Source organism: Halichoerus grypus, chromosome 13, assembly GCF_964656455.1.
Source record: "Halichoerus grypus chromosome 13, mHalGry1.hap1.1, whole genome shotgun sequence".
Taxonomy (NCBI): Eukaryota; Metazoa; Chordata; class Mammalia; order Carnivora; family Phocidae; genus Halichoerus; species Halichoerus grypus.
Genome location: NC_135724.1, coordinates 72,969,167 through 72,988,952, shown reverse-complemented (window position 1 = coordinate 72,988,952; position 19,786 = coordinate 72,969,167). Strand labels below are relative to the sequence as shown.

General features: G+C 47.9%; 1 protein-coding gene and 1 long non-coding RNA gene across 15 annotated transcripts in view; one reads left to right on the top strand and one right to left on the bottom strand.

The window, feature by feature from the left end:
* MTMR3 (myotubularin related protein 3) overlaps positions 1 to 16,996 on the top strand; it is a 137,824-nt gene extending 120,828 nt beyond the window's left edge. For 4 of the 12 annotated variants that reach the window (XM_036123175.2, XM_078060786.1, XM_036123176.2 and 1 more), the window contains 11 exons: positions 342 to 453; positions 2,917 to 3,112; positions 3,922 to 4,107; positions 6,591 to 6,761; positions 7,847 to 7,992; positions 8,791 to 10,207; positions 10,970 to 11,023; positions 11,367 to 11,477; positions 11,931 to 12,019; positions 12,815 to 12,841; positions 14,780 to 16,996. In XM_036123175.2, coding sequence (XP_035979068.1) covers positions 342 to 453; positions 2,917 to 3,112; positions 3,922 to 4,107; positions 6,591 to 6,761; positions 7,847 to 7,992; positions 8,791 to 10,207; positions 10,970 to 11,023; positions 11,367 to 11,477; positions 11,931 to 12,019; positions 12,815 to 12,841; positions 14,780 to 14,951 — 2,681 coding nt within the window. In that variant the 3' untranslated portion in view covers positions 14,952 to 16,996. The remainder of the gene's footprint in view (positions 1 to 341; positions 454 to 2,916; positions 3,113 to 3,921; positions 4,108 to 6,590; positions 6,762 to 7,846; positions 7,993 to 8,790; positions 10,208 to 10,969; positions 11,024 to 11,366; positions 11,478 to 11,930; positions 12,020 to 12,814; positions 12,842 to 14,779) is intronic. The other 8 variants (XM_078060789.1, XM_078060791.1, XM_078060788.1 and 5 more) reach the window with 5 other exon arrangements.
* Positions 1 to 19,786, bottom strand: part of LOC118555194 (uncharacterized) — a 96,503-nt gene that overhangs the window by 9,222 nt on the left and 67,495 nt on the right. Inside the window, exon 5 of one of the 3 annotated variants that reach the window (XR_013443471.1) lies at positions 15,111 to 15,340. The exons of the other annotated variants lie outside the window; for them this stretch is intronic. This is a non-coding gene — a long non-coding RNA (uncharacterized LOC118555194). Of the gene's footprint in view, positions 1 to 15,110; positions 15,341 to 19,786 lie in introns of those variants that run through there. 3 annotated transcript variants of the gene reach the window in all.

Sequence of the window (19,786 nt, the reverse complement as noted above, 5' to 3'; positions counted from 1 at the left end):
GGTTCTTTTCAAAGAGATTCCAGAGCTGAAAGTTAGATGTGGCCCAAGAAGTCAACCTGGGTGAGATGGAAGGCTTTAGCTCTTTTTCTTAAAAAAGAAGAGCTTCTGTTTTATGTCCATATCTTCACAAATCTAACTTTCCTTTTCGCAAAAACAGCTAAAATTCAAGCACTGTTTTTCCTTTCATAAAAGGACTAGACTAATAGGCATCCAAACATTGCAATTTCGTTAGTTAGCAACTATAATGGATTTGCTTTATAGCCTGTTTGCTGCTTTTAAATTTGGCCATGTGGGCTTTAAATTCAGCATATTTTTGTTCTCTTTATTGTTATTCTCTGCAGAGTATTACCCAAACTGTGAAGTCGTGTTTATGGGGATGGCAAATATTCATTCAATTCGGAGGAGTTTTCAGTCTCTGCGGTTGCTGTGCACACAGATGCCAGATCCGGGAAAGTAAGACCTTGGCCTTAGCTTTCATTTTGCATTGCCCCCCCACCTTTTTAAATGAGTTTGGAGGTGTCTTTTCTTCTGTTTCTTGGTACACTTCAGTTTTACTTTTAGTCCCTGTGGGCCTTCCCCTTTCTGTGTTAGGAGCACAGTAGCACAAAAGAGATGCTGGGAGAAAAATCTAGCCCTTTGAAAGGTTTAAAGATGTGGAGCACAAAACAGATCTCAGTCCTCAGAAGCCCTGCCTTCTTGTTTTTCCTGGGACCTCTTCTCTTCTACATTGTTTTTGGCTCATTTTTAATTCTTTGGTTTTTGACGTCCTGTAGGTGACACTTATCTGCTGTGAACTGGGTGGGACGTTTTACTTGAAAGTCAAAATTTATTCATCATGTTGTAAAAAAGGGTTAAACTTTCTTTAAACTTGCCATTCAGTGAATTCCTTTTACATTTGCTTCTGATTCCTAAACTACCCCTCTTATTTATTAAGAACATTACCACATTTTTATTGCTTATTAAAAATGAATGGCTGGCATTTGTAGTGAGATAGGTGAAGTAACACTCCTTTCCCCTAAGGGAACTGGTTGAATACAAGATAAATTAGCAGGAATGGTCTGTAAAACAAATATGGACAGATAAATATTTAAAAGCCCCTGTTTTACTCTTTCAGGAAGCCAGAAATGGTGCCAGAGAAGACAGAATTTTCCCTTTTCTGGTGTTTGTACTGGAGCCCATAGCTCTTTCCCTGGGTTCTATTCAGTAGCTCTGATCACATCAAGTTTTGAAGAATTCCTTGATTTATTCAATCAGATGGCTGCCTGAATCACTTGTACTAACTCCTGGTAGTAAGTGATTAGATTCATCACAGTTGGAATCAGCCCAGAGAGTGAAGCAGTTGTCTTTGGGGAAAAGGCCTGACCAAAGAATGAGCTTGCTGCTCTGCTTTGGGGATTAGCAACTTGTATCTGCTACACATTTACAGAAACCAGCCAGTAGTGCTTTCTTCCACAAAGGTGGGGCGTAGAAGGAGCCTGGCTAAGGTCTCAGAAGATCTGCTACTAATTGTGTGACTTTGGCCAAGGGGCTTAATTACTATGGATATCAGTTTTCCTATTTATAAAATGATGAAAGGGACAGAATCAGTACTACCTGATCACAAACATCTTCCATATATTAAAATTCTTTCTTAAAAAGCTCTTTTTTAAATCCAGAGTCAGAAAGATGTAATTGACCCTCACCTGGTCCACATGAATGTCTGGGATTTTATTAAGGAAAAAGGTAATGCTTTGCCTCTATTTGGCAGCAAATCATAAGGCAGTACTGAAGCCTTCCTTGTGAGTCAAAGGAAGCCCTGGTAGTGATGATATCAGCTATAACCAAGCCTCTCAACACTTGCTTGAGGCTGTGGAACCACAAATCCGATCACATTTTGGAGAAATCAGAGCTTTTGGGGGTGGGCATGTAGGGAGTGGAATCCATGACAGGGCACAAGAAACAAAATAACACAGTTAAAAAAACAAGCATGATTAGGGCGCCTGGGTGGCTCAGTCGTTAAGTGTCTGCCTTCGGCTCAGGTCATGATCCCAGGGTCCTGGGATTGAGCCCTGCATCGGGCTCCCTGCTCAGCGGGAAACCTGCTTCTCCCTCTCCCACTCCCCCTGCTTGTGTTCCCTCTCTCACTCTCTCTGTCAAATAAATAAATAAAAATCTTTAAAAAAAAACAAGCATGATCAGCTTGTGATTACTTCAAGGGGTAATTCTTGGGATCTGATACTTGCTAAAGGTCTTTTCGAAAAAAGGTTCTTCTAGATCCCTGCTGAATCCAGTCTATGTTAAGTCCAATAACACCATGTAGTGATTGGTATACTAATTTATATGAGTCTTCAGGCATTAGCTTGGGCTCAGTTTTAGTCCATAGAAATTCAAGATTTTAGTGGTAGGTGTTAGGGTGTGCGGAGCAGGTGCTGTTGTCTGCACTGTTCTTGATTGTGGCATCTGGCTTACATCTCCTTATAGGCATGTTTGTGTGAGTTTTCTATACTTTTTTTTTTTTTTTTTTTTTTTAGAACTTGTAGGGCGTCGTTGCTGATCATTAAATATAAGTACCTTCTGTTTTTCAATGTCATAAGTGGCTTCATTTCCTTCAGAAGACTCCAGAAAGAACTGCTTATACTGGATATATAACTACCATGGACTGAAAAATACTAGATATTCTCAGAAACTAGCCATAAGATTTTTGGAACAAAAATTCTATTAATTACTGTCCTATTTCTAAAGCTGTCTTCTATTGCATAATAGGGCTGAAAGCCTCATCTTTGTACATGCTTTATAAAGACAGAGATTTGTTTGTTTTGGCAGTGTTTTATTTGGAGGGAAAGATCTTTGGGACTTGCTTTTTAATTTCACGGGTATTTGGCATGATGCAGTAAATCATAAAAACCAGCATTTCCTTATCCCCTTCTGTTTTTATAGTTGGCTGTCAGCTCTTGAAAGCACAAAATGGCTCCATCACCTGTCTGTGCTTCTGAAGTCGGCACTTCTGGTAGTGCACGCCGTGGATCGTGATCAGCGGCCGGTATTAGCACACTGCTCAGATGGCTGGGATCGCACTCCCCAGATTGTGGCATTGGCTAAGCTCTTGCTGGATCCGTATTACCGAACCATAGAGGTGGGTGGATCCAAAGAGTAGGATTTGGTACGTCAGTATGAGTGGGAGAAACCTTGGAGGGTTTTATGATCAGTTTTGGTCTTGGTGGTTAGGCCTAAGGAAAGTGAAATTTGTTTTAAAACCCTTGCTCCTTTACCTTGAGCTAAATTGTGGTGGTGCCTCCCATAGTTCCTGTGCCTTTTAAAATGGAGCAGAGTGTGTATAACAAGGTATTGAGAAATACAGACATGTTTTCCTTCGCAGTGTATCTACTTGGAAAAGTTTTGGCTACCCCAGGAAAATGGGGCTACTGTAGAAGGATCTTGGCATGCTCATTATGATAATGGGTCGGGATATCACTACAGTGTTCTGTGGAGAAAGAGCTCTACTCTGAAAGAACCACATGTTGGGTTAAAGATGTAAGAAAAGCCATAAAGGTGCCCTAAAATATGTAAATCTGGGGGTAGGGAAAGCTATTAGAAATAAGACTTTGTAAGTATAACACGAAATACAGAAATAAAATTAAAATAAAAATAATTAAATTTAGAAAAAATGTGGCTTTTATACTGTATAGTGAATGAAAGTATGGATTCAGGAAAGGCTTAGATAAATGTTTAGTACCCTTTTGATGATTATGGAATGGAGTTGAGGGAAGTGGGAAATTGCCCTAAGCTCCATTCTATGGAGCCCTTGGCTATGGGGCTGGGTCAGGGCCTCCTGTTGGGCTTACTGGGAGTTTGCTAAAAGGGATTATTGCTGTTAGTCCTGACAGGCTCAGGGCTGTCATAGTCTCCAAGTACGAATGGTCTCTCCTGGGTGTTTCCCTGCAGGGTTTCCAGGTCCTTGTGGAGATGGAGTGGCTGGATTTTGGCCACAAGTTTGCCGACCGGTGTGGTCATGGGGAGAACTCCGATGATCTGAACGAGCGCTGCCCAGTGTTTCTGCAGTGGCTTGACTGTGTTCATCAGCTTCAGAGGCAATTTCCTTGCTCTTTTGAGTTCAATGAAGCATTCCTTGTGAGTTTGGGCTTGTAATTCTTCATTTTGGGGACCTTCTAAAATTGTGGGGGTATTAATGCAAATGTTAGCGGGCTAGTTTTCATGTGAAACTATGGATTCTTTTTAGAATTTAATAAGAAGGCATTCTTTGTCCCAGTTTTAATTAAAAACACTAAGAAGTGTGTGTTCATTCAGTGAATGTAGGTGTGTTAGGTTTGCATAAAGTCTTTGAGTTGTTTTAAACTTAGTTTTTTATTTTATTTATTTTTTAAAGATTTTATTTATTTATTTGACAGAGAGACACAGCGAGAGAGGGAACACAAACGGGGAGCGGGAGAGGGAGAAGCAGGCTTCCCGCTGAGCAGGGAGCCCGATGCGGGGCTTGATCCCAGGACCCTGGGATCATGACCTGAGCCGAAGGCAGACACTTAACGACTGAGCCACCCAGGCACCCCAAAAAGTTTTTTTTTTTTTAATTGAGGTATAATTGACAATATAACATTAGTTTCAGGTATACAACATAATAATTCTACTGTTTGTGTATATTATGAAATAATCACAATAAGTAATTAACATCCATTGCCACACAGATTTTTTTTTCTTGTGAGAATTTTTAAGACCTACTCTTTTAGCAACTTTCAGATATACAATAGAGTAGTATTAACTATATTCACCATCCTGTACATTACATCCCCAGGACTTATTTATTTTATAGCTAGAGGTTTGTATCTTTGACTGTCTTCATTTTACTCTTTGGCACTGTTTCATCACCTTTCTTGAAACCCTTTCTTCATTTGACTACCAGCACAAATTCTGCCTTCCTTCTCTGCTTCACTAGCTGGTCTTTTTTGTCTCCTGTGCTACTGCTTAATACCTTCCCAGTGCTGAATGTTGGAATGCTCCAGGACTCAGCCTCCAATGTGCTTCTGTATCTTACTGCCTCTCTGGGGATTTCATCTAGTCTGATGGCTCTGATTGCTATCCATGATTCTCACATTTATAATTCCGTCTTCAGCTCAGATCTCTCCACTTAACTCCAGACTCACATACCCAACTGTGACTGCTCAGTATCTCCACGTGGATGTCCTAATGGTACTTCACACTTGTTCAAAACTTGGTTCTTGATTTCTACATCTCCCCACCCCAAAATATGATCTTCCAGAAGTTGTCAGCCTCACCAGGTGGCAACTCAATCCTTCCATTTATTTAGGGCAGAAACTTATATGGCCTGCCCAACTCTCATCCTCCCCCTTTCACACTCCACGTTCAGTCTGTCAGCAGATTCTGCAGCTTTGCTTCCAAAATCTATCCAAAACCTGATTACTTCCTGCTGTCTCCACTGTTCCCACGCTGGTCCAAGGTAGCACCATCTCCTGCCCCAAGAGTCAACCCAGCAACTAGAGGGATCATTTTTTTAAAAAGATTTATCCATTCATTTATTTTAGAGAGAGCACACAAGCAGGGGGTAGGGGGAGAGAGAGGGAGAGAATCTCAAGCAGACAAGCAGACTCCCTGCTGAGCACAGAGCCTAATGTGGGGCTTGATCTCACCACCTGAGACCATGACCTGAGCCAAAATCAAGAGCCAGCCGCTTAACCCACTGAGCCACCCAGGCGCCCCTAGAGGGATCCTTCTAAAACATGATTGAGACCGTATCATTCCCCTGCTTAAGAACCTCCAATGACTTTCCATTTCACACAGAGTAAAAGTCAGTCCTTAAAATGGCCTGCAGAGGTGTCCTAGAGGTTACCTGTCTAGATTCATTTTCTACCATTGCTCTCTTTGTGCAATGTCCTTCAGTTACACTGGCCTCCTTCTCTTTCTTGGAAATCGCAAGCACGCGCTCACCTCAAGACCACTGTGCTGGCTGTTGCCTCTGCCTGGAGCATTTCCCCCTCAGATATCTTCTTAACTTGCTCTCTCACTTCTTTCTCCTGCTGTCCTGCTTGTGCCCTGTCCCGCTCACCCTGCCTTATTGTGGTCCACAGCAGTGGCCACCCCTCCCCCACAGCTAGAGCCAGCTCCATCAGGGCAGGAGAGTTGTCTGAGAGTTGTTGCCTATTCAGGACCCATAGAAATGTCTGGGGTATGTCAGATGCTCAGGAATGCTTTGTTGAGTGAAAAGTTATTTAGAAGTGTGCTCTCAGTTCAGACTTGCATTGTACACTGACCTGCTCTTGTACCCGGGTGATAACGATCTGTCACTCTGGAGTGTGGCTGTTAACTTAGGACTTGCCAGACTGGTTGCCAGGGAGGCCAAGAGAAATGGGGTGCCAGTGATCTGTCTTTGCTCTTTTGACTCAGGAATGCTAGTGGTTGGGGTTGGCGCTCTGGGGTTGGTGTTGTGAGGAGGCAGCTCTTCCGTGGCTTACTTGGTTCCCTCATCCTTATGGAGTGTGAATCCTGAGGTGCTCTCAGGGATGTTGGGGAAGAGGGGCTCAGCGGGGCTACCCTTCCCCTGGAGAACATACACGCTATGGCTGGCTTTTGGACTCCCACAGGTGAAACTGGTGCAACATACCTATTCCTGCCTGTTTGGAACATTCCTGTGCAACAACGCTAAGGAGAGAGGGGACAAGCACACTCAGGAACGGACGTGTTCTGTGTGGTCGCTGCTTCGGGCAGGCAACAAGGCGTTCAAAAACCTGCTGTACTCATCTCAGTCAGAAGCCGTATGTATCCTTCAGCCTCTCCTCTCCGACCAGCAGAAGGAATTTGGGGCTGGAGACGTATGGGCGCCATTTTCGGTAGTGACTGTTTTCTCAAAGGCATCTCTGTTGTCTCTGGGTGGGTGGCTTCCCTTTTTTTCCATCTGTCCCAAGGAAGGCTTGTTTCCTAGTGCTGCTCTGATCTGCTTCTAACCACTTCTTGCTCAGGGTGGTTTGATTTAATACACATCTCTATTTTGCACTCCAGACACGAATCTTTTCTGGCACCTCTGTCAGAGCATAACTCACTCCTGGCATGTTCTAACAAGTGGAAGGGGAACCTAAGTCATCCCCTGGGTGCCCCTGCAAGCCCCCAGCACCCTTCCAGTGTCCTCAGGTGATGATACGCACTGCAGCTCCTGTCTCCGAGAGCAGAAGAGTGTGTGTGACGTTAGCTTGTGTGTCGGTGTGATTTTCTGCCCCCCGTGGACAACTGGCAAGCCCTTTAAGACTTTTTTCTTCAAAGGGACACCTGCTGTTAAGCAGAGGAAAGGAGGCATGCACATCTGTGTTGATACATGGTAACATTCCTTTTGTCAGAATGCATCTCAAATTCTAAAGAAGTCAAAAGGAAGTTGATCAGAGGTTATATTGCTTCACTGGACTATTAATATGCTTCTCACTACATTTAAGTAGTCAGAGGAAAGATTTACACTAACTGCTTCTCTCTTTGCTTCACTGCTGGGGAAGTCATAATACAGGAAGAAAATTCCCTTCTTTTCACATGATTAATTTAAATGATCCTATAAAACAGGTTTGACAGTGTCTTCTGAAGCCACGTTTTTGTACCAGGAAACACAATCACCATCTAGTGGAATGACTCACCTTCGTATGAAGTAAAAGCAACAAATTAAGCTGATACGAAAGTCAGTCATTCAATAAAGGGGACCTAAGAAGTAATTAATAAGAAATAGATTTAAAAAAAAAATCCTTTAGATTTTCATGCCCACAAGAGTGCAGACCTGTTGGGTGTTCCAGCTTGGTGACTGTTCTTGACCCTCATTTCTTGTTGGGACTTGTTTAAACCTGTATCCCCACTGCTCTCTCAGGTGCTGTACCCTGTGTGTCACGTGCGTAACCTGATGCTGTGGAGTGCAGTGTACCTGCCCTGCCCATCCCCATCCACCCCCGTGGACGACAGCTGTGCACCATACCCAGCCCCTGGCACCAGCCCTGATGAGCCGCCCCTGAGCAGGTGAGCCCAGGGTTGATGCTGAGGCCTCAAGTCCTGCATGGGTGTACTTCTGTGTTGGGGCACATCCAGGCATGGTTAGAGATCATGATGTTGTCCGGCTCCACAAGTCTCGCTTAGATCTCTCAGGTTTTCTCAGAGAAGGTATAAGGGTTTCAGGGTTCGAGGCCGTAAGAGCCTCATTTCCTGAAGGGCGTTGGGCCCTACACTATATTGTTCTGCTGCATGCGCCGAGCGGTTTCTCAGTGATGGAGCAAACCTCTGGGTTCCTTGTGACCCTCTGGCTTGAGTTTCAGCCACTGCTCTGTGCTCCTGGAGGCCTTTCCGCTATCATTTGTCTTTTTGAGGTTGAAAGGCAAATGCCGTCAGATGATATAGAAAGTTCGGCTTTGCCACTTGAGAATTAACTTTATTAAATTCAGACTGCTAAATACATCAATTTAAAATATTGTAATAGCAGAAAATCAGCAGTGCTACTTTCCTTTGCCACTAGTGGAGAAACAGAGCAGTGTTATGAACGTTTTTTAAACATAGTATTTGCTATTTGTTTCTTTGTATATATGGACACAGGGTGGGGCAGGGCGAGTTGGGTAGGTTGAGAGGAACTTTGCCGACTAGAAGGGCCCATCCTGGAGCTTTTTGCCTTTCTGTCCGTCTGAGCCTCACTTTAAAAGATGCCAAGGCTCTTTGAGTAGCTACAGTGGACCCAATTATGAAACAACTGCCTGTTAAAACTCATTGTCTCCTACTTTCCTCTGAACAGCCTCAGATTCTCATTTCCCTCGAACTCCTTTTGTTTAGGCTACCAAAGACTAGATCATTTGACAATCTGACTACAGCTTGCGACAACACAGTGCCTCTAGCCAGTCGGCGCAGCAGTGACCCAAGTCTGAATGAGAAGTGGCAGGAGCACAGGCGCTCACTGGAATTGAGCAGCCTGGCTGGTCCTGGGGAGGAGCCTCTCGATCCTGACAGCCCGGGCAAGCCAACCAAAGTGCTGGGCGGCGCTGAGCTGTCTGTTGCAGCTGGAGTGGCCGAGGGGCAGATGGAGAACATTTTGCAAGAGGCCACCAAAGAGGAGAGTGGGATAGAGGAGCCTGCCCATAGGGGGAGCACTGAGATGCAGGAGGTCAAAGAGGAGGCTCTTTTAGAAAAGGAGATCAGGGTGAAGACCCCTGAGGGCTCGGCCATTATCTTTCCTCAAGAACTAGAACTGGGTGATGCTGCTCTGGCGAACCATCCAGGCACTAGCCTCTCCGTGTTCTCACGGGGTATTCCTGAGCAGCAGGGTGGGCACAGTGTTCTCCCCCATTTTCTCCAGGAGTCCCCCAGGGGAGAGGATGCCCAGGAGGTCCCTGTGGAACAGCCCCAAATAGGCGCTATTACAGAAGATAGGGAGGAAGCGTTTCTTCCAATCCCAGTAGATGCAAAAGTTGGCTATGGTACCTCACAGTCAAGTTCTCTGCTGCCCTCCCAAGTCCCATTTGAGGCCAGAGGACCAGAGACGGACAGTTCAATGGACATGTTAATAGAAGATCAAGTCAAGTCAGAAAGTGGGCCCGAAGGCCATCATAGACCTTGCCTGGTCAACAGTGGCTGGTTCAGTGGCAAGGACATGCTTCCTCAAACCATGGAGCCGCGGCCTTCAGAGAAGAGCCTAGCTGAGAGGCCCCAGGTGGGATCTGTGGTCCATAGGACTTCCCCTGGCAGCACCCACAGCCCAGCGCATTCTCCTTGTGCCTTGCCTTTAGCCGAATGTAAAGAGGGGCTGGTGTGCAATGGTGCCCCAGAGACCGAAAATAAGGCTTTAGAGCAGCCCCCAGGGCTTAGCACCCTCCAGAAGCACCCCACCCCCAACGGGCACTGCACCAATGGGGAGGTTGGTAGGAGCAAGGACTCACTGAGCCGCCAGCTGTCCGCGACGAGCTGCGGCTCTGCCCACTTACACTCGAGGAACTTGCACCACAAGTGGCTGCACAGCCACTCGGGGAGGCCATCTGCAGCGGGCAGCCCCGAGCAGCCTTCCCGCAGCCACCTGGACGACGATGGCATGCCTGTGTACACGGACACTATCCAACAGCGCCTGCGTCAGATCGAGTCAGGCCACCAGCAGGAAGTGGAGACCCTGAAGAAACAGGTTCAGGAGCTGAGGAGTCGCCTGGAGAGCCAGTACCTGACCAGCTCCCTCCGCTTCAATGGGGACTTCGGGGATGAAGTGGTGAGTAGCCCACAGTGCCTCCGCAGCTGCCCACGGAGAGGGCACCCTGAGGCGGGCGCTCTTTGTGCCGGTGCACGGTGATTGGTACAGATTTCTAAAAGAATTGGAAAGGTCCAGAGTAGTCCTGTTGAGAGGCTGGAGCTCAGCCTCTGCCATGTGAATGGCGGTCTGCGTGGTGGTCTTTCCCGCCTTGCTTACGTGCCGCAGGTGTCCTGTTGAGGCAGTTAGAATAAGGAAGAGAGCACTCAGTATGTGGTCGGTCAGATCTCTTTGGAGAGAGGATCATGTTTTAAGGAAGGGCATGAGCTCCTGGGCAGAATGACATTAGAGCAATGTCAAATATTCCTGTCAAATTGTAATGCCTGTCCTACCCCAGTAGCTAGTAAACTGTGAGCCCCCCCCCCCCCCCCGCGCCCCAAACACAGGCTGTAGCTGTGAAAGTTTAGTTTAACAAATGTTTGTACCTGCCCTGTGGCGGCTGATGGCAGAAGAAACGGGGAGAAGGGACTGGTTTCTGGCACTGTGGAGGAGTTAGCACTGATGGGGCCTGGTGACTGGAAGTGAGGCTACGTGAGGGGGAGGTTCTCAGGGAGATGCTCTCCTCGCTCGCTGGGTCTGACTTGATGTGTTCTGAGTACAAGCGGGAGCCTGGCTCTGAAGCAGTCAGCGTACATGAAAGGCGGGCTCATCCAACGACTTTCAATTCAAACTGACTTCTCGGTATTTCCTTCATACTAATGGTGGTTTCTCATTTTCCCAAAGAGTCCTTCAGAGAAAGGAGGACGTGCCCAAAGCACTCAGTTCGCACACGCAGATGTAAGTGGCAGGGCTGGAGCAACAGACTCACTGGAACAGCTGACATTCAGTTCACACGCCTTCCTGGTCGTTTCTGCCCCACTCACTTCCTGGAACCCAAGGCCCATCTTTTCCCTGCAGTCACTGCACACAGCCTTAGCCCTGTGCATCTCTCTTCCACCTGAGTTCAACCCTGTCTCTGCACCTGCTCAACCCGTTTCTTGATGGCTGAGGCGCCAACAGATCTGGCAGCCCTAATGCTCAGGCCCGCCTGAAGTCCCCAGTGCTCTCTTCTTTACCAAGCCCTTTCTTCTCCTGGGAGGAGCCAGGTTCATTCTGTTCAGCTCTGTTTGTTTGCCAACAGACTTCAATCCCCGACTCGGAAAGCAATCTGGATCAGAACTGTTTGTCTCGCTGCAGCACAGAGATTTTCTCTGAAGCCAGCTGGGAGCAGGTGGATAAACAGGACACGGAGGTACAGGCTCAGCCCCTGTTCTGAGTGCCGTCCATGCAACTGTTTTATGGTTCTTCTCCACCCCCATCCCTGTCCCGTGCACCTGGCCAAGGAATAACCTCATAGCACACTTAGCCTTGAGCCTCTGTGAATCCCCATCAAGCCTAGAATTTCTGAGCCAGGGAGACTCAGCAAGCTGGTCCTCTCTCCTCCTTGCCTCTGTGAACTGGAGCCTTGCCGGCTCTCATAGTGACCCAGGGTGCTGCTGCCTGATACTTTATCTCAGGGGAGTTTGGAGTCCCCTCTAGGGAAACGATTTGGACGCCTTTCTTGTATTGCTGACATCAACCTGCTGGGCTGCTGCCACCGGAGCCAGTATGGTCCTTGTGACTCTTGCCGCCCCCAGCACGGCTCTGCTGGCTCCAGCTGCATGGCCCATCTCCCGTGACTGACCTGGCCCCTTCTGTTTTACAGATGACTCGCTGGCTCCCGGACCACCTGGCCGCCCACTGCTATGCGTGCGACAGCGCCTTCTGGCTCGCCAGCAGGAAGCACCACTGCAGGTGCCGCTCGAGGGTGTGGTGGGGTGGGGTGGGCCAGGGTTTGGAGGCTGAGATTTGGCCCACAGGGCCTGCAGCTTGGAGAGATGTAGGCGTCTGGCTGGCGGTGTCCCATCTGAGGCAGATCCTGGGCTCTGTAGGCCCCCAACTCATCTTTTGTGCCTCTGAAATTGGTGTTTGCATTTCGTGGGGTTTTTTTCCCCCCAATTCGGAGTGATCATGACTAAATTTTAAAATGTGCAAATGATGTCCCCTTTTGTTCTGTTTTGCTTCCTGGATTAGCAGAGCAATAGCCACCACCCAGACTACCATTTCTTATTCCTAGAATACCATTTCTTCCCGTTCAACATGGCTGCTATGAGCAAAAAAAAGTTTTCCTGCTATGGGCAGGGAACTTCATTTTCCTACTCCTTACCCGGCTCCCTGACCCCAAACTCGTTTTCCTTGTGCCAGTAGTGAGAAGACCTAGCTATGGGGACTAGTAGGGACAGCTGAGGACATAGTCTTCAATCCTTAAGGCTCCTGACTTCTTTCTTCTTGGTTGGGGTAGTTAGTTGCTAGAGATGCTTTGCCCCAGCTGGGGTGGTGACTGACTGGAGGATGTTCAGTGTTCTTGGGATAGGAAGTTCATCTGAATCCTGACATTGCTCACCCACGTGAGTGAACCCAGGTAGAAAATGGAACCACCTCTTTGTCTAGTAATGATGCTTCAGGACTGTGTATCTCCCTACCCTGCCCCCCCAAGCCCAAATGTCTTTGGTTGGCTTCTCCTCTGAGCTCTCTCTCCCCTCCTTGCAGGGACACTGACCGTGTTGATCAAACGTGGTGAGCATTTGCAACAACCTGTCTGTGATGTCTGCACATCTATAATAACTTCTCCACACTAACGCTGCCATTTCCCCCTCTCTGCACTCATTGGGACGAAGCCTGGGGCTGGGAGCGTAGGCAGGCAGGTGGGCTTAGGGGGAAACCAAAGCAGCTGACTGAGGAGAGATTAGGGCCGAGTCAGGCTGCAGCCACGCACTCCCCTCCTGATGACACAGGTCAGCTGAGCCATCTTGCTTGTGACTGAGAAGCCGTGCTTCAGCTGGGGCTGGTCTTGTGGCAGAGCCAGTTGGGTTTTCAGAGCTATTTCCTTGGGGGTAGTCATTCAGTGGGATGCTAGGAGGATGCTTCATGATCTCCAAGTCAGACAGCATTGCTGCTCCAATTTTTTTTTTTTTTTAAACAAAGAGACCAGTACTGAACAGAGGTGGTCTTTCCAGAGACCTGTTTTAGCATGGAAGACTTTAGTGGAGGGTTCCACTTAGGGTCTGTCAGGATCCCCTGAAAGAAGCCAGATAGAAAAGCTTAACTGATCAAATTCATATCAGGATGAACTCTAGCAGATATGTTAAATAAATGCAGACATTCAGAAGTAGATTTAGGTAATTTTTCTGTGTAACCACAGGTTCTTGCTGATTCATGCTTTTCAGAAACGTGAGGTGCTTACTGCGTTCTAGAAGATGAAGCTATGTGTGTTTGTTTTAGTTCTCTGTCCTTCCATTGCCCCATGTCTAGGCTTTTCCTTTTATGGTATATATATATATATATATATATATATATATAAAACCCCAAAGGGTACTTAGTATTCTCTCCTCTGTGCCCAGGTGGTCCTTAATTCAGCAGTGGGTTTGGATTCTGAGGAGCATAAATGAAAAGGTAGTGAGTGATGCTGGCTAAGGAGGAGGATTTCCCTTCAGCTGCTTTCCCCAAGTCTTTGGTGGGCTATGTCAGGCTCCTTGAAGTCTCCCATTCTTGGGTTTATTGAGATTGATTTGTACTTTAGGGCCTAGCAAAGTGGGGTTGTAAGGTGGGCAGAAACTTATCCTCTGCCAGTTCCTTTTCCTCTTAGCTGTGAAGGGCGGCTGTTTGGTTGTGTGCACCTGTGCTGCACGGACACATCAGAGCTGGGCTTTCAAGTGGAGGAGGAGAGGGAGGCCTGGGGCCCTGAGTAGTCAGGCCTTCAGGTGGAGCTCTGATATTCCCTGGTAGATGCATGGGGCCAGGGGAGTGAGCCATAAATGACTGACACCTATCTAATAAGGGGGGGGTGTTTGTGCACGTGTATTCATCTGTGCTCTTGTCCCTTCACCCTGAGCATGTGTCACTGGTTGCTTGTCTTCTGGCTTTGCATGCTGGCAGCAGGGCAGTCCTAGATGGCAATGGTCTTTTCTCCCATTTTGCTGCCTCCGAGCCTCTGGGGATGTAGCCCGTTGGACAAGGCTCGCTCCTCACTCCCCAGCTAGGCTAGGTAGTTTGTCTCATCTGAAGCGCTCGGAGGTAGTTCCATTGGACTCTGGCCTCTCTATGACCACAAGCTACACAGAGGCCATTGCCCAAGGGGGTATGGCCAACTGGGTTTTTCTGGGCCAGGACTGAGCCAGTGTTCTAGTAGCCGCTCCTGCCCTGGGCCGTTTTGTTCTCCTGGATTTCTCTTGAGCAGCATCCTCCTGTACACCTGTAACTTTGAGCCATAATGGTGAGACAGCCAAGTGTCCTTGGCCCTAAAGTCACAGTGGTGTGCAATTACACTAGGCAGGAATTTCTACCCCCCCCCCCCAGCTTGGCTTGTTCCTGGGTTAGACCAATGAAAGTTCAGTCTTGGAGGAGTCTCTAGCACATTCCGAATTACAACAGAGGTCTGTCTTCTGAAGTTGGTTTCCTCACACCATACCTACTACCGAAACTAACAATGTTTTGTTTTTTTCTTCTCATCTCAAGGAATTGTGGGAATGTGTTCTGCTCCAGTTGTTGTAATCAGAAGGTTCCAGTTCCCAGCCAGCAGCTCTTTGAACCCAGTCGAGTGTGCAAGTCTTGCTATAGCAGCCTACATCCCACAAGCTCCAGCATTGACCTTGAACTGGATAAGCCCATTGCTGCCACTTCAAACTGAAGCTCAGTGACCTGGGGCGGGCAGAGGCCAAGCTGCTGTTCTCTGACAGGCCCACACAGCCTGGGCAGACCGAGAGGCCCGTGCACTTTGGAATGGGGGCATGGAACCACCTGTGCAGAGTGACAGAAATTTGGGATGTACCACTGGATTGTAGATTGATTTTTCTTTCCTGTTTTTTTTTTTTTCCTCTCCCTTTTCCATCTTCCCTCTGCCTCCAAAAAAGAAAGAAGTCCCCTGGTTGTCTTAATTTTTTTTTTTTTTTAATGGAAGACCAGAGGTTGCCAGGCCCCCTGTAAACTGTTGAGCCACCTGCTGTCCTGTGGTGCTGAAGGTTGGCTTGGTTCCTCAGGACGGGAGGAGGCTGTCAGGAGTCAGTGCAGGCCCGAGACCTAGTGAGTGGGGAAGCAAGCCAGGGTTGACGTTTGTGACTATTTCTCGTGCCATTGCCACATCAGAGCTGGTGGGAAAAACCTTTGCTGCTGAGGAGGCTGAAGCATCTGCCCTCGGAGCACTGCCCTGAGTGCCGTCTCCCTCCTGAGAGGAGCCAGGCCAGTCCGACCTCACGGATAAATGGGATTGGCATTTGGAGGGAGGGACACATAATAAATGGAATCCTTCCAGGCCCCGCTTTGGGGAAGGAAGGTGTTTGTTCCTCTGAGGCGAGTGAGAGGGCCTAGGAATGGGGGTGGCCCGCATGTTCTCTCTTGCATGGGATTCTGTTTTTAACTTGACCCTGGATGGTCTAGGGCTCCCTTCACTGTCATGAGTAGGCCTCCCTGGGCCAGGCTGTGTAGTGCTTCCCACCCTCAGGCATAAAAGTGCAGACTGGCCGGAACGCAGTGTCCTGCTGCTGTGGCCAAGGCCAAAGCCTGCCCTGAGCCCGGGCACACCTGGAAGCCCCTTCTGGGGCCTGGTCCCCCAAACAATCTCTCTTCCTTGACCAGCACAGGGAAATCCAGACTCAGGGTTCCAAAAGTTCCCCATTCCCAAACCAAACAAATCATGGATCTCCCCCTTAAGGGGCAGAATCAGCCTTTTAGAGTGCAAGCCTCTGGAAAAGGGAGCATGTCCCATACAATCAGCCTTCCTCCTCCTTCCCTTCTTGGGGCAGTGGGAAGGGCCCAGCGGGCCCCCTGCCCTGCTCCTGTGCTGCCGCCAGCAGTGAGGGGCCACTTGGTGACTCTGCAGGGTTCTTTAGAAAATCGGGACACAGCCTGTAGGAGATTTGGGGCACCTTTCCTCAGTAAGCTTTGATGTGGTCCAAAAAGAGCCTTAAATCAAGAGTATTTATGGTCGAGTGAGTGTGGGGAAAGGTGGAGAGGAGTTTAGGTTTGTGCTTTGTAATCTTGGCATCCATGTTTTGTGCCTGCCCTCCCTCTCGGGGAAGGGCCATGCTTGGCTCTGCTAAAAGCTGCTAACTGGTAATGGCGGACTGTGGTGAGCAGATGGGGGTGAGGCCAGGGAACTCTCTGACCCTTTGGAAGCAATTCCCTGGCCAAGGGAAGTTGTGTCTCAGGAAGGTGGCTCCTGTGTGTGCCTGGGTGTGGTTACGATGTGGCCCAGAGTGTCCCCTGGAGCTGTTAGTCCAGGCAAAGCCAAGAGCATCTGAGTGAGTCTCTGGCTTCCCAGTGGCGGCAGGTAGCTCAGAGTCTGAATTTAGTGAAACAGGGTGTAGTTCTTCTCCGCACTCTGTGTGGTCTGGCCGTGGAGGTAGGGAGAAGTCAGTCTAATTAAAGATTGTGCAGTTCCTAGTGACAGGTGCCAAGAGGTTATGATACGGGTTTCTTGGGTCTGATGTACAGTGTGAATAAATGCTTGCAGCTCTTAGCCCTTTTCGATCAATGAAGCACTTTTTTATTAATATTTTTCTTTGTATGTAAAGGAGGAACCGTAACTCTCCGTAGCTGTACATATAACCCTTTTCTCCTAAAGAGGAGTCAGTCAGTGCTCCTATATTTTTCATTTTTTGTCAAAGCAAGAAGTAAATACTTTAGAACTGTTAAATATATAAATAAAGTGAATAAAGTTTAGTGTTCCGCATGGTAGCATTTGCTAACACGTTCTAATTCTTTGCCCTGTGGTTTATTCCCTCTTCATCCATTTTCCCTCTTACAGAGCAACAGTTTGAGGTGCTGCCAGGAAACTGAACTTTGGCAAAGGAAAACTACAGGTTTCGGTTCTACTCTGGACCTTGGCAAGGAGGCGCACCACAGTGCCCAAGCACTGAAACACATGTCCTTGATGGTTTTGCCCCTGACATCTCTAAAGCTACAAAGGCAAAGCAATCAGGCATCCTAACAATCAGGGGGTTTTCCTCATGCAAAAAACAGCATCAGTAATAAATACAGTAAATAAAAGTACCTCTGGCCTCTAGCCCCCATTCCCCCCCCCCCCCCAGCTCTGGTCCCTTAACCCCACAGCAGCCATCAGCTGCATCTGCAGCGGTGGTTAAGCACAGAGCCCTGCAGGGGGAGCTGGAAAGATGTTGGCACGGGGAGAGGTGGCCGGAAAGTGCTTCTGCCTGTTCTTGGATGAGAGCGAGTGGGTGGGCAGAGACCCTGGGGGTAGAAGCTGAAATGGGCGTGACCGGGTTATGGGCCTAACTGGAGGTCTTCCTCCACACACAGCACCAGACCTCTGCTCTGTAGATCTGCAAACCAGCCAAGCAAGACCATAGTTCCTAGTCACTTCTTGACTAGTTTCTTGCTCTTCGCGGAGGTGGATTTTCTTTCCCCGCATCACTATTGGGCATCCTTCCCATCCCATCCCACAGGTCTGTGGGAGAGCTACATTATGCAGTTCCTTCCTAGAGAAGGTTGGTACTGGGTAGTGTCCAGCTCTGGGGTCTCCAGACCAGCATCTCTGGTGAGTTGGCTGGGCTCTAAAGAGTGACCTGCTCAGAGCCTCCCTCAGGGCCTCAACCCCGAGGCAGGCTTTCCAGAGTCACTTTCTGGATGTACTCTGCCTAACGTATATGAAGTACCTAAAGAGCTCAGATGATTCTAATCTGAAGGCTGCACGTACCATCCAGCAGGTGTTTGAGAAACAGCCTGTTCTTTGGGAGAAGGTGCCCTTCACCTGCTCTCAGGGAAGCCAGACTGTATTCAGACCAATTTGTAAAAATGAGTGTGTTCTAGCCAACATGTATCCACATAGAGCTCCTTACTGTTCCTAAGGTCTAATGGTTTAGCCCTTGGCCAGTTAAAACACTAGCAGAACCTAGCAAGGCTGGCTGGGGCCCATAGGTGGGAAGCTGCTGGGGGAAGGTGAAGATGAAAAGCCAGAGTGCTGGTGAGACCTGCACAGTGTGGGTCTGAGCAAGGAACTGCTACTGGAGATGTCTGTGGTTGTCCAAGGGCAAGGCCGGCTTTCTTCAGGCCCCACAAGGAGGCATTTGGTATGAAGCAATGAGGTACTAACAGTGAGCTGCCAGGATGTCCTCATCTCTGAACTTTATCCTGGCGCTTTCTCAGTATTTCTCTTCTTTACTTTGGCCTTAATCCCAGTCTAAAAAATGATAGGGCTGCCTTAATCCATTGGGATTTTTCTAGTGAGGATGTACAGAAAATTTTTTCTTCAGTTATTTTGCTAATATACTCACTGTTGATTTCTATGTTAGCAAAGCATATTCTAAGACTTAAAAAAGGTACTGTGGCAAATTTGAAGGAAAATGAAAAAAATGGTGCCGGAAGATCTGTTAAACAATATCCAGCTATCGAATATATTGAAATGGGAATCAAGGGTATACCCTAGAATAAGATTACGGGCTCTTGAGACGGCTGATATACTTTGGCTGCTGTGCATGAAGCCAGGAGAGGAGATTCCATGTTTGTTGAAGTTAACTCTAGCCCTGCCCTCTATGGATCTTTTAGAGAGAGGGCTGATTGGAGGGTGCTGTCGCAGATGATCATTTAGCTAGTGCCTGTTGAAGTGGCCTGTCCGCAGGGCTGCAGCTGCACCTACCCAAGTGAATTCACTGAGGAAAGGCTAACAACACAGTTGAAAACGGACCCTAGGTTGTGGAGCAGTGACCGACTCTCCATCTGGAGTTTTGAATGACATGGCAAGAATCCCAGGTATTTAATTTCTAGTCACGTTTTCTAAGAACATTTAAATCGAGGTTACTGACAAGGTATCTCGAGGGCCGGCCTAGAATGTGAGAGGCTTCTAGCAGTAAAAGGTGACACTCCTAAGCCTCTGCCTCTTAAAACACAAGGCCTGCTGTCCCCAGCACGAAACCCACGCTGATACTTTGTTTCTCTCCTCTGTATGCAGAGTTCACCTGCTGCCTCCCCTGTGGAACAGGCCTCTTCTGAGCAAGGCCCCTGTTCAGAGGCTTGAAGGGAAGGAGCCCCCCCCTCCCCGCCCCCATGGTAATCTCAAGGTTTTTAAATGTTGCTATTGTATTTTATTTACCACTTTGCCCGCCCCGCCCCGTCTTTTCTATCCTACTTGAGTTGGGTCATCTTTTCTTACAGTGCTCCTGGCAGTTGCATTTCAATTGTATTTTCAAGTGAAATTTATTTTACATTGGCATTTAAAATTGGCCTTTAACTGCTTCCTCGATTGGTTTATAAGATTTCTTTTTAATGCAAACGTAACCTGTGAGACTTGGATGCTGTTTAAGAAACATGCTTTGTGTTGCTGCAGACAGTAGTGCTTGCCTATTGTAACAGCGTTGATTCTGCTGTAGCCTCAGTGACCGTGTAAATGAAATAAATGTGTCCTCTTCACCCACAAACAGTTGTTCGGCCCCTGGATTCTGGTTGCCACGGTGGTTCTCTAGTCAGTGCTGTGACCAGCATACTAGGTGCTGGGGATGATCAGCTCAGCTC